The following is a 14,595-nucleotide window of genomic DNA, read 5'->3' as shown; positions in this document are numbered from 1 at the left end:
ATTCTCCTGCATATAAGGAGAATGGCTGAACAAAATGACGTAATGACGCATTTCAGTCACTAGTTTATGCTGCCCTCATTGAGGATGGAATAAACCTAGTGACAGATTCCCGTTAAATAGTACCTGTCATTGAAAAAAACTTTTGACATGTCATCAGGCATGCCAAAAGTTATTGATCACAGTTGATCTCAATGCTGTGAACCACAGGTGATATAGCCGGGGAGAGAGCGCGGTATCCATGTGATATGCTCCAAGGCCACTCATTTATTCCGACACTTTAATCTCATAGACTATAATAAGGCTGAACTGTTGGAAAAAGTGAATGGCCATGGGATGGATAATTTCTCTCAGGGAGGCGGAACCAGGGCTAGGCTGCCAGTATTACACACACAGGTTCTTCCTTTCCCTGACTTCTCTTGCCAATTGGAGCACGACAAAATATATTTTTGGCTATGCCAAGAGATAGTGCTGGTGGATGTGCACTGAGCAAGCTTCCACTGTGCAGGTGCTGTAGAAACAGAAACAGAAGAAACAGCTGCAGCATCACAGCAAGCACTACTGATGGCATGTGGAGGAGAAGGGGTTACTGGTTGGGTTACAAAGTGCTTTATGAGCAGAAAGGAAGGAAACAATAAGGCCCTATTCACACATCCCCCTTGACATACATTATACAGGCAAAACCATGTATATATTAGAGCAAAACTATTTCTTTATTTTAGTGCTGCTTTTTGGTTATTGTTTGTTTTCTTTCATCCTTTTTTTTTTTTTTTTTTTTTAAGCTTCTTATCAAACATTTTCCCTTGTTTCATTTTTAGGTGTTACAAGTTGCAGCAAAATCCTATTTTTCATCCTATGGATCACTGAATAAGAAAGAGATGGTTTTACCTCGTCTCACAGGAGCGCTGCGCTCCTTTTCAAATGTCACCAGACAAGATGATTACAGGGGAGACTCAACAGACTTGATGGTAAAATGTTTTATCCAGGACTCAAAGTGCTAAACATTCAGAATGCCTCATGATAGTAGAATGCTTTATATAGCGTGGTAAACAGCAGTTACAGCTGTTGTGCTAGCATTTCCACAAACTACAGTTTGTAAATGTAAAAGTGCCAAAGTGCCTTGACGCCCTTAATGTTAAAGTGAGTTTGATCCTATTACTGTACTTGGTGGAATAATCGGTGAGAACTGTATTCCACACGTCGCAAGTAAAATTTCTGACCCTTACTAGCTTCTCAATTACCCATTTGAAATGGTTGTCCCACACAAGTTATTTGTTTAATGGATCATGCAAATAATAATAAAAAAAGTTTTATTACAAAGTAACATGACTTTATTAAAGCAATATATTAGCAAAAAAAATAAAAAAAATATATATATATATGTGTATACACACTGTGGTGCCTTAGATTACGAGCATAATTCGTTCCGGGACCATGGTTGCAATCCAAATCACTTTTACACCAAAGCAAACTTTTTCATAACAAATCATTGAACTGCAGACAATTGGTTCCACACCTCAAAAATATATATATTTTTAAATTCTGAATAACATGTAGAACAAATGAAACAAACATTCGGAAACAGCTGAATATGTGATACTATAAGTTACTGTACAGTATAGCAACCAGCATGTGGAGTATAATGTATAGTAAGGGGATAAACCTCAACAGCATTAGTTTGGCAGAGGTCTGTGTGGTCACATGACATTAATGGGGAAGTGGTGTGTGTTCAGCAAGGACCAGGATCAGGAAGTGAAGAAGACAGTGACAAAAACTTTTCTATACAGCAGTGTGAATAGCTGAGTGTAAGTGCCAGCACATTATAGCAGGAATAGAGCGAATACTTGTTTATTATCTTTTGAGTCTCCTTCCCCCATAACTAGTATGGAATGAATTGTTAAGGCTCTATTACACCAACAGATATTACAGATTATCTGATTTTTACAGCTTTAGGCCCCATTCACACTGAGCAAGAACGTCGGAATTCCGCAACGGAGCTCTCCGTCTCTGTTTGCTCTGTGTGCTGCTTTGGGTGGAGGAAAGGGCGCGCTCCTCCGCGGTCTCTCTGCTCAAAGAAATGACTTTGGGGCGAACGGAGCTTCGGCGGGGGGCAATCGGAGCGGCGGCGGGGGGCGATCGGAGCGGCGACAGCGGGGATGGCGATCGGAGCGGCAGGGGTGTCGATCGGGGCGGCTGTGGTTGACCGTGGGGCCGGGCTGCGGATGAGCAGGGGGCCGGGCTGCGAGCGGGGGGACGGGCTGCGGGCGCGAAATCGCGAAACGATTACAAAACGATTTTTCCGTACGATATATCGTGCCGTCTAAACGCTGATCGTTATAAAAAAAAATTGTTACTTCGAAATCGTTAATCGTGCGATCGGGCCAATTATCGCTCCGTGTAAACTTAGCATTATGGTGCGTTTACACAGACAGATTTATCTGACTGATTTTTGAAGCCAAATCCAGGAACAGACTTTAAACGGGGAACAGGTCATAAAGAAAAGACTGAGATTTCTCCTCTTTTCAAATCCATTCCTGGCTTTGGCTTCCAGAATCTGTCAGATAAATCTGCCTGTGTAAATGCACCATTAGTCTCCAGAAGGGGGGGATGATTCAGCAGGTATTTTACATTACTGGATAACCCCTTTAAGGGCAGCTTCACACGTACCGTATCGCAGCAGATTGGACTAAATGAATAAACACAGCATCAAATCTGCACCATCAAATCTGCTGCGGATCCACAGCAGATCTTCAGCAGATTTTACAGTACAGATTTGATGCTGTGTTCGTTCATTTAGTCAAATCTGCTGCGTGTGAATCTGCCCTAAGGGTGCCTTCACACACACCGGATCCGCAGCAGATTTGATGGTGCAGATGTGATACTGTGTTCAGCTATTTAGAGCAAATCTGCTGCGGATCTGCCGCTGCGATATGGTGTGTGTAAAGCTAAGGTGGATTTGCTGTGGGAAATCCATACCACACACACCACACACTCTTTGTGATGACAAGATTTCAAAATCCACAACAAGCCCCAAAATCTGTGTGTATTTGTTGCACTGTGTGGGAGATTTATCAAACATGGTGTAAAGTGACACTGGCTCAGTTGCCCCTAGCAACCAATCAGATTCCACTTTCTATTCTTCATAGACTCTTTGGAAAAATAAAAGGTGGAATCTGATTGGTTGCTAGGGGCAACTGAGCCATTCTCACTTTACACCATGTTTGATGAATCTCCCCCTTTTAAAATGTTATTTAAATCCTTATTTTCACTGTAATGAAGAAGCTGCATGTAAGATATCTAACACCATCTAGAGATGTTCTTAACCCTTTCTGGACACTCTAGAATAAAATAACTGTATATGTTTGAGTGGTGTCTTGTTTTGTCTTAAAAGTTCATTGTTTTTTAACTTACTTTTTGTGACTTTTTATTTTAGATTTGGGAAAAAAAAAATCCGTGTTTGCTAACAGGCATTAATAGTTATTTAGTGGCGCACTTGTAGGCAGATCGTCTATTTCTGAAGTGGTTTCAGATACATTTCTTGTAACCATACCGCATTCACTTTACAGAACAAAAGATCGAAGTTGCGTGAGCAAGTTTTGGAGTCTGACCTTACTTGGAAGAAAATAACTCAATTTGTCACCGCCATTGTGGACAAGGAGCATGAAGCAATAAACGCGGGCCTAAAAGAAATATTACAGGCTGCAAAACAGATCGGTAAATTACTTTTGTTAAAGACAAATTCTTTGAAATTCATGATGTGCTGTGAATTCAACTTGGTAATTTTTCACCTGGCTAGTCAGAGTAGAGGAGAACCTCACTTGATTGTTCTGCAACGAGTGAATTTCAATCTACTGATCCTTGGTTCAATAATTCAGACTTAAATATTTACATAAGGGTGACTTTGGGGGTTGTAATTCTCCCAGGTTGTCATTTTTATTGTAGTGCTTATGATTTGGAGTGAAAGGTTTAAGCTATTACAGGGGAGATAGCACACATTTATTTAGAGGCAGTTTAAATCAAACACATGCAGTATGCCAAATCCATTGCCTCGTTTTCTTACAGTTGGAACCGACCATGGACAAGAAGCAATTGAAAGTGGGGCCGTGTTCCTTTTTAGGACTTTCTACGATAAAGATTGTGTCAGTCAAGAAGCAACCAAAGCCATTAAACAGATGTTTGGCCCTTTCCCTTCATCGTGTGCCACGGCAGCTTGTGATGCCACAAATAAAATAGTGTCGCTCTTGACGGATGAACAGCTCCAGAGGCTTGCACTGATGTTTCAAGAAGACGGTTTTGGAGAAACAGTGTCATTCGGGAGAAATGTCAAATTCTCTATAGAAATGTACGAGCTGGAAGATACTGAAGAAATGCCATTAAATGGCGAAGCTGAGACCAATGATAACATCAGCTTGCATTTCTTAAAACTCCAAAATGACACATCCAGAGCACAGCAGAAAGTGGGCAGCGGCGAAGATGATGGCTCTTTGTTATATGATGAAATTGAAAAATACGTTGTCCAGACTTTGGAGAATTCTGTTGGAAGTCCCACGGTTGAAGATCTGTGTAGCACTATATTTGAGATGCTGGCCTCTTCCAAAAGCAACGATGAGCTTCAGAATGAGGTTTGTGAATCTGTGTTGTATGTATAATATGTAGAGATGAGCGAACCGGGTTCGAGTCGATCCGAACCTGAACGTTTGGTATTTGATTAGCTGGGGCTGCTGAACTTGGGTAAAGCTCTAAGGTTGTCTGGAAAACATGGATACAGCCAATGACTATATCCATGTTTTCCACCTAGCCTTAGGGCTTTATCCTAGTTCAGCAGCCACCGCTAATCAAATGCCGAAAGTTCGGGTTCGGATGGACTCGAGCATGCTCGAGGTTCGCTCATCTCTAATAATATGCATTTACCTTTGTAAAAAATGTTGTCTTTTCTTACCTCTTTGTGTTCCTATGGTTGGTTGAGATTGAAGTAAGTTTTAATAGGTTTACTCTTCATGTGAATAAGGTCTAATGGGGCATTCACACGCTCCGTGCACAGTCCGTAAATACAGACAATGTGCTACAGAATGTTGTTCTGAGTTCCCTGCCTCCTCATTTATCATGATGCAGGGAGCTCCAAAGCTGTTTAAATGATCATGCTACTGTACTGACACTGCATGTCAGTACAATAGTGTGGAAATTTAAACCGTTTTGGAGCTCCCATCATCATAATGAATGAAGACGCTGGGAACTCTGTTTCGTAGCACATTGTCCATATTTACGAACAGTGCACACGACGTGTGAATACCCCCTTTGGGGTGAGTTCAGGCAAGGCATATTTGCTGAAAATTTCTGTAACTGTCTCATTTGTCTGAATAGGGCTGGTGGAGAATCCTGCACTTGCTACACAGACCGTTCCATTCAAATGCATGAAAATTATCTTAAGTCACAGAAATGTCTGCGAAAATGTGTCACATGTGAATGTTCCCGGTGGCCATGCAGTGTTCGCTGATAACTATCTCCTGTTCTACACATAAGCACATGGTTATAGCCGCTGCATGTCTCTCCTTGATGTCTGGTTCTTCTCTTCCTTGACATCTTCTGTTGGGGATGAGTCAGGAGACCCTCATGCACCCTTGAAAGCAAGCCAGTCCTGCTAAAATTGTGTTTTCTCAACTGTGTATGGGGGCCTTTACATTCTGAAACAAGAACTGCTAAATACTGATCATAGTCTATAATCACTTAAGGTCAGTTGCGATCATAAACACTTCTAAAAGGCAAATGTGGGCAACATTGATATATATAAAACCTGCAGACATAGATTGTAAAGTCTGTCTCATAATGATTGCATTCCATGGGGAGCTGACAGAGGGATGGAGGCAATACATACATGCGCAGACATGGTTTATTTGACTAGAAGGCAGCAGTATCCCATTAGAGCAAAGTTGCTTATTTCTTGTGTGAGAAAGTTGGAAGCTTATATGGCTGTAGTTACTACTCACCAGGGATTCTCTAGGTCTTCCCCTCAGTGTGTTCATATTGCACAACTGGAACAGTTGTGATAGTAATGTATTATGCTTTTTAAGATATAGATTGATTATATATACAGTGGTACCTCGGTTCTCGAACTTAATTGGTTCCAGAAAGCAGTTTGAAAACCGAGCAGTGTCTTCCCATAGGAAATAATGTTAATATGATTAATTGGTTCCAGCAGCCACCAATAATTACCTACAATACTAATTTATTACACTGATAAGTGCTCAGTATAATCAGTACAGTACAGTACAGAACAGCACTATACTGTACAGGACATTAAACATAAGAAATGTACATCAGAACCAGCAATTATAGTACAGTAGTCACCAACTCCTCACCCATCCTTTACTGTATAGCGTCCCCCCCCATCCAAGCACTGTAATGTATGGGAGATGGTGGTGCACTGCCTGTACTACTACTGCACTGTATATGCACTCCAGCAGTCTTATACAGCACTGTACTGTATACAGTGTATGTGAAGTCTCACCACTGCTTAACTCGCCAGGTACAACCCCCCATCCACGCTTGCAAAAACGTTCGAAAACCGAGCAAAGTTCGAATTCCAAACACTACTTCTGGGTAAATTTTCGTTCGAATACCAAGCAGTTCGAGTTCCAAATCGTTCGAAAACCGAGGTATTACTGTATATACATATATATATATACACACACACAGAGGTGCCTTGAATAACGAGCATAATTTGTTCTGTGACTGCGCTTGTAATTCAAATCCACTCTTAAAGCAAAGCAAACTTTCCCATAAGAACTAATAAAAATGCAGACAATTGGTTCCACACCCCAAAAATGATTATTTTTTTAATTCTGAATAACATGTAAAACAAATGAAACAAACAATGAGAAACAGCTGTATATGTGATATTATAAGTTACTGTACAGTAATGGAGAGGATGGAAAACACAAGGGCGGACAGAGACTGCAGGGAGCATAAAGGAATGAGCTGGGTGAGCACAGTATAGCAGCACTCTCTGGCTGGGAGCTATGGAGAGATTACCTCCACAGCCCTGTCCCCTGATGCAAGCCCCAGCCTGAAGTGGATCTGCTATGGTTTGGAAGGTGAGGGAGACTTCCTGGGTCAGACCATGCCCCTCCCCATTCCCCGTTCCCACCCAGTACAGGAAGCTCTTAAACCAAAGCAATGCTCTTAATCCAAGTCACAATTTTGAAAATCTGTGATCTCATCTTCCAAAAAGCTCTCAATCCAAGTTACTCTTAAAGCAAGGTACCACTGTGTATATATATTGTACCTAGTGCAATATTACCAGGCATTACCAAGTTGATGACAGTTCTTTGACTTAACATTTTAGATAATTTAAATATTTTTTTGCCAAGTAAATGGAGGAATTGATCTCGGTGAGCATTGTCTGCCAGGCTTATTGTCTAATCAATAATGTCTTCCATAAGATAAGTAACTAGCAAGAAGAGTTTGTGCTGAGATTTGTCTTATATGACTTCCTTTAAGGTGTTATTATTGCTTAGTGCATTTCTTCAGATCAGAGTTATGCCTCTTAGAGTGTGTGTCATTTTAGAGCGAGATATGATGTATTACGGCACGCAAGTGAAATGCAAATGTTGTTGCTTAAGCTTCTGCCAAATTCATTTTTTTTAAAAAAAGCTATCCTAGAAACTGTCAAGATTTAGGGAACATTAGACTCTTGCAAATGACATCAATAAATTTTAAGAGTCACAAGTATAACTTTTTGACCTGGTAAGTTTTAGTTTATGACACTCTGCATGAGATTATTTATAAAGCGAATTGTAATTGGACTTTATGATATGGTACATTTTTATTATATGTGACATGCACACTAGCAACACGAAATAGTGACATTTACGCTGTTTCAAAATGTTTCTCTGGTTGGCTTAAAAAAGGGTGTGTACTGTTGAGTCTGAATCGGCATTGCTGTAAATTCTCCTAATGAGCGAGGAAGAAGGCACCATTTACTAGAGGCTCTACCTGGACAGGTGTGGATGCCTTGGGTTGCAACAGATGTGGCTTAAAGTGTCACTGTCGTATTTTTTTTTGTTGTTGCAGAAATCAATAGTCCAGGCGATTTTGAGAAACTTTTTAATTGTTTTTTTTTAGGCAAATATGCCATTATCTGCATTCAAAAAGACTTTCCCCAGCCCCCCCCCCCCCCTCCCTCTTCTCTCTCATCCACTGCTCATTATCAGGAAATCTCGACTCGAGCCTTGTGTAGCTTATGGAGAGGGGAGGGGGCAGGATGGAGGAGGGAGATTAGTCGGCAGCAGAAAGCAGAGAAGAAAGCATTACACAGCGGGACCTGTGTGAAAGCTGGTATTCAGACTGTCAGAGAAGATAGCCCGATGATGTAGCTGCAAATTAACTCTTTGTTGTCCTGTTTTGGTGCCTCATCTCCCTTCACCCCTCCCCTCTCCATAAGAGAACCATGAAGACAGGGAGGAGAGTTTCAAATAGCTTTTTCATTATAAAAATACATTTTTCGATTAATAAACCCATTTACAAAGTTTCTTAAAACCACCTGTACTATTGATATCTGTAAAAAAAAAAAAATGTAAACGACAGTGACACTTTAACCCCTAGACGACCCTGGGCGTACCCATACGTCCAGGACCGCCTATGGGTGTTCAGAGCGGTGCTGTGCTCTGAACCAACGCGGTCCTGGGTGCCGCATGTAGCTCGGGACTGCGGCTATAAGTAATCAGATGCAACTGTCAAAGTTGACAGCTGCATCTGATTACTTGTATACAGCCATCCCTGGTGTCTAGTGGGGTGGATTGCCCCCCTGGGACATTGTCCCGGGGGAGCAATCCACACATCCAGCTCGGGCCAGGGTCTGCGTCGTAATGGCGCTGATCCCGGCTCGGCACTAGATTGCTTCCGCCTGCAGCAGATCTATACAGCATAGATCTCAATGAGAGATCAGTGTGCATTTACTAGAAGTCCCCCAGGGGGGCTTCTAGTATAAGTGTAAAAGAAAAAAAAAGTGTTGCTATTAATAAAAAGTCCCCTCCCCTAATAAAAGTTTGAATCATCCCCCTTTTCCCATGTTATAAATAAAAATAAATAAATAAACATGTTTGCTAGCGCCGTGTGCGTAATCGCCCCCAAACTATTAGTTTATCACATTCCTGATCTCGCACGGTAAACGGCGTAAGCACAAATAAATCCCAAAGTGCAAAATTGCGCATTTTGGTCGCATCAAATCCAGAAAAATTGTAATAAAAAGCAATCAAAAAGTTGGATATGCACAATCAAGGTACCGATAGAAAGAACACATCATGGCGCAAAACATGACACCTCACACAGCCCCATAGACCAAAGAATGACAGCGCTATAAGCGATATTAAGGAACATAGATAAATATGCAGCATAGATCGATGAGATCGGCACTTGTTTGCTTCCGGCTGCTGCTGCCGGAAGCAACCAAATGCCGAGCCGGGATTAGCGCCATTACGGCGCAGACCCTGGCCGGCAACAGTCACGGAGATCGCTCCTCTGTGACAACGTCACAGGGGAGCGATCTCCCCACTAGACACCAGGGAAGAGCTGCTCTAAAGTCTTCAGATGCAGCTGTCAACTTTGACAGCTGCATCTGAAGACTTAATTAGCGGGCACGGCGATCGGACCGTGCCCGCTAATAGCCGCGGCCCCGGGCTACATGTGGCACCTGGGACCGCGGCGGTTCAGAGACTCAACAGTTACGTCCGCGCAGTTACGTCCTCGTGCGGGAAAGGGTTAAAAGCAAAACAGTATTTGTGCAGAAAGTGGTGTATTATTTCCAGCCTGACTCAGTACTCTCGTCTGTCACCTCTGTTGATGTCTGGAACTGTCCAGATCAGGAGAGGGTTTTTTCTCCCAATCTTTATTTATTGAACTGGACAGTTCCTGACATAGCCAGAGGTGGCAGCAGAGAGCACTGTTGTCACACTGGAAAGTATACACCACTTCCTGCAGGACATACAGCAGCTGATAAGCCCTGGAAGGCTTTTTTTTTAATAGAAGTAATTTGCAAATCTATATAAATTTCTTCTATCAGCTGATTTGAAAACTTTTTTGCCTTCATTGTTCCCCTTTAATCACCAACCTCTCTTGACTCATTCTTGGGATCAGTCAGGGTCTTTATACTCAGACCCTGTCTGCTAAAAACTTTTGATCTGTATCTATGGTGGTGTTTCCACTGTCCCCCACTGACTGCAGACACTTCTCTTCCAAGATTAACTCAGCTCGAGAGTGACTGCCTGCTCAGCCAATCACAGGCAGCGGTGCTGACCCATCCAAGTCAGTGAGCTGGCTGTCAATTCCAAGAAGAGTCTCTTTGGGAAGTGAACAGTCTGCAGTCAGTGGGGCACACTGGAGACACCGCCAGAGGGACACTGTGGGAATGCAGGCAGGTAAGCATAGGAAGTTTATTATTTTCCATATGACCGCAGCTGTATAGGAAACCTTTGCCAAGGCTGGAGAACCCCCTTAAAGATCCCAGCAGGAATAGAGTGGTGGCAGGCCAGGAGGAGAACAGCCATGAAGATTACAACAGTAAGGAAATATGTTAGCATTCTACAGTATATAGATAATATACATAGCTATGTAATGGTTGGCTTTAAAGGGGTTATCCAGCGCTACAAAAACTTTTCCCCTGCTGTTGTCTCCAGAGTGGGTGCAGGTTTTGAAACTCAGTTCCATTGAAGTAAATGCAGTTTAATTGCAAACCGCACCTGAACTGGAGACAACAGTAGGGGGAAAAGTGGCCATGTTTTTGTAGCGCTGGATAACCCCTTTAACATATAGTGTATGAACATTGACAGATAAATTTCATGGTCTAAGTAATTCTCTGATAATTTGTGAGGTTCTCTTTTGTATATGCTTATTTTTCTTTCACAACCACTGGAAAATATCCTTGTTTGCGGCCGTTTCTTACTCTCATTGCTGCCATTTCTAGTCCGTCGGTTACTCATATCATTTAAAAGGGTTTTCTTATGAAGATAAACCATTTTCTACAAATCCTCCTCTCTAATAAATAAAAAAAATAAATAAATAAATAAAATAAACTTTTAGCTCCTCGCTGCAAGTCCAGCTCTTGAATTCCCCTCTGTGGCTATTATCCCCATACATTTCCCTTGCAGCAAAATACATGTATTATTGATAAAATCCGCATCTATATAAATGACAGCCAATATTCTTCCACTGCTCTACAGAGCGACCAATGCAAATGTGATATGCCCTGTAGCCTTGCATGTTCTTTCCTGACGAAAGCAGTGTGTAAAGTAATTGCAATTTATGCAGTTTTCAATTATATTTTTAGCTACAAGGGCAAGCGTCACTGTGGGCATCATTAGACTTTTTTTTTTTTTTTTTTTTTTTACTTTTTTTTTTTAAATCTGTTTTAGTTGCACTTTATGAAGGGGCTATACCATTTGCATTTTCATTATAAGCATTACAGTGTCTGATGTCTACATGTGCATAATATACATGCTCCACGTTTATTATAAGGTGTGGAAGGACCATAAGGGCCCTATTACACGGAATGATAATCAGCTGAATCGGCCCTATCCGGCTGATTATTGCTCCATGTAATAAACACAACGATCAGCCGATGACAGCGATCATCAGCTGAACGTTGATATAGGTATGAATCTATAATTGTCGGGCACCAACCGTGCATCATCACGTGTAATAGCGGTACACGGACGGCGACTGAGGATTTGCAAATTGCATACATTACCTATCCATGGTCCAGGGCTCCTTCTGCGCTCTGCTTCTCCCCGGGTCCCGCGCGCTGCAGCTTCAAAGCAGCCTGTCTTAGCTGACAGGCCGCTCAGCCAATCACTGTCCGGGACCGCTGCGGCCAGTGATTGGCTGAGTGGCCTGTCAGCTAAGACAGGCTACCCTGAAGCTGCATCGTGTGGGACCCGGGGAAAAGCGGACCGCAAGAGAAGCCCTGGACCATGGTTAGGTAATGTATGCAGTTTAAGTAAGGGCTGCAAGGACATCAGTAACAATGTCCATGCAGCCCTTGTCAAACAATTATCATGGGCGTGTAATAGGCCCAGTAACCGAGGCCCAGTTTACAGTTATTATCGGGCCCCCATCGGACGTGTAATAGTACCCTAAGGCCAGTTATATCTGCCGTGTATTAGATAAGTAATATGTAGGATGCACTAACCTTCCTTTTCTCTGTACGCAGTGTATTCACTTGCATTATGCATACAGACGAAACACTTGGCGTGTTTATTACTGTACTTTTGAAGGCTTTTACGTAATGTGTTTCAATCTTAAGAGGTAGAAGCGTTGTACTTTTCATCTTAGAATAATAGTGTGGGTGTAAAAAATCTTTGGAATCCAAGTACAGTTATATGATGATGGCTTTAAATTACAGAGTGGGGTCCCATGCTCACGCTGTCAGTCTATAAGCCAGAACTAAGGTGTGCTTTCTACAGGTCCAGTGTATTTTTGTATTACGTGGTCAGCTAATGATGCAAATGGCTGTCAAGATATCCCGCATTCTGTTGAAATAAACAGATGTAGCCAGGTACTGCTTCTCCCCAATGATAACAACTATCGGAATTACTGGGGAGAACCGAAGCCAGATTCTGGGCAATCGGCTTGGTGAAAAACCATAGTACAACCCCTTTAAGAATTGCATAAACCTCAGGCTTATGGCATTCATCCGTGCAAATATTGATAGAACAGTTCTAGAGGATTACTGAGATCATTGATATAGAAAACTTGTCCATTCTGATATGCATATCTAAGCAAGACCTGTTTGGGCAGCAGAGTGGCTCAGTGGTTAGCACTGTAGCCTTGCAGCGCTGGAGTCCTGGGTTCAAATTCCACCAAGGGCAACATCTGCAAAGAGTTTGTACGTTCTCTCCGTGTTTGCGTGGGTTTCCTCCGGGTACTCTGGTTTCCTCCCACACCCAAAACATACGGATAGGTGGATTTAGATTGTGAGCCCTATTGGGGACAGGGAGCAATAATTGGTGAAACTATGTAAAGTGCTGCGGAATCTGTGTGCGCTATACAAGATAAAGCATTATATTATTACCTGTTTCTACTGGCTGCTGCCATAAAGCTCTCGCTTTAGACTATCCTGCATAGTGGGACTTATTTCATGGCTTTAGGGACTATGAAATTACCAGGGATGGGGAACCTTCGGCCCGTCAGCTGTTGCAAAACTAAAATACCCATCATACTTTGGCTGCCCTGGAAAGATGGGAATAGTAGTTTTGCAACAGCTGGAGGGCCATAGGTTCACTATTCCCGCTTTAGACTATTAATGATGAAGGCAGGGAGTGCAGGAAAATAATAACATAAACTTACCTATCCTCGTGCCCTGTAGCTCTGCTTCCAAGCCCTATTGACAGCCACCAGTGTCCTGCAGCTCTTTTAGCTTGCCTGCTCAGCCAATCAGTGACTGGGGCGGGACACTGCCCCAGTCGCTGACTGGCTGATCGGGCAATCACTCAGCTTCAGCTGTGACAATGCAGCTGAAAGAGTCATGTACATGACATACCCGGTTTCCAGCTGAAAATGACATCCGATAGCCATCAGCGGGACCCGGGAGCAGCACTACAGAGTTAGGGAGATGGGCCAGTTTATGCGTTTATTATTTTCCCCCACCCCTCTGCATGCCTGCCTGCCTTTAAATTTGGTGGGACTTCTCCTTTAAATTGCTTATGTACATTTCTGAGAGGATCTCAGTAGATTGCAGTTGTAGAAGTAGCTGGAAGAGCAGATCACTTATACTGTGCAATACTCTCACGGCAAAGACCACTGAGATCAGTCCCTAGTTGAGGGGCTATCATTTATGCTTTTGGTTTCTTTAGACTAGGGATGGGGAACCTTCGGCCCCCCAGCTGTTGCAAAACTACAATTCCCATCAAGCCTGGACAGCCAAAGCTTTGGCTGTCCAGGCATGATGGGAATTGTAGTTTTGCAGCAGCTGGGGGGGCAAAGATTCCCCATCCCTGCTTTAGACAAAAGAGTAAAACTTTTCTTCCTTTTCTTCTGAATCCTAAACCTTTTATGAGACGTTTATTTGACAGAGCAACACAGTGACGCCCTGCTTTCATGCAGATGGGTTGATAAATACAAAGGGGTAAATAGTACCGTCTCACCACTTTTGGTCACAGCTGGCTCACTTGGATGACGGCACGGACGCAGCTTCCATTACTATTTTTGATTTGTCACGACTACCAGTCACTTAGTCCCGGATTAATAAAAAAAAATAAAAATAATAATGCTTAGCCAGATTTCATAATGCTGCGTAACGGCACTTGCTTCATTCTGGATGCTTCCCATTAACAATAATAGATAAACAGCAGTTTTCCATGTATATAAAACGCTGCAGAATAGAGCCCCTGAGGTCTCAAAAGCAGTCAGAATCTATTAAGATAACAGTACACAGAAGAGCAACTTGTGTGCATCACGTAAAAGCCGCTGAAGCTCTAAATGGTACTGTAATAGATGTTTTACAGTATCGCCAGCCGTTTTTATTGGCCAAACTGTAATTGGGAACCCAGTTTTATGACATGAAGACTGTATATACCAGTGTAGCTTTTTACTAAGCTGGCTTCATTT

General features: G+C 42.5%; 1 protein-coding gene across 4 annotated transcripts in view; it reads left to right on the top strand.

Annotated features, from left to right (window-relative positions):
- The window catches only part of ASCC3 (activating signal cointegrator 1 complex subunit 3), a 522,423-nt gene that overhangs the window by 68,780 nt on the left and 439,048 nt on the right, over positions 1 to 14,595 (top strand). For all 4 annotated transcript variants that reach the window (XM_069974770.1, XM_069974767.1, XM_069974768.1 and 1 more), the window contains 3 exons: positions 816 to 965; positions 3,564 to 3,711; positions 4,060 to 4,619. In XM_069974770.1, coding sequence (XP_069830871.1) covers positions 876 to 965; positions 3,564 to 3,711; positions 4,060 to 4,619 — 798 coding nt within the window. In that variant the 5' untranslated portion in view covers positions 816 to 875. The remainder of the gene's footprint in view (positions 1 to 815; positions 966 to 3,563; positions 3,712 to 4,059; positions 4,620 to 14,595) is intronic.

This window comes from Dendropsophus ebraccatus, chromosome 6 (assembly GCF_027789765.1).
Source record: "Dendropsophus ebraccatus isolate aDenEbr1 chromosome 6, aDenEbr1.pat, whole genome shotgun sequence".
NCBI lineage: Eukaryota > Metazoa > Chordata > Amphibia > Anura > Hylidae > Dendropsophus > Dendropsophus ebraccatus.
The sequence above is the reverse complement of the archived record's forward strand: the minus strand, read 5'-3'. Positions and strand labels throughout refer to the sequence as shown.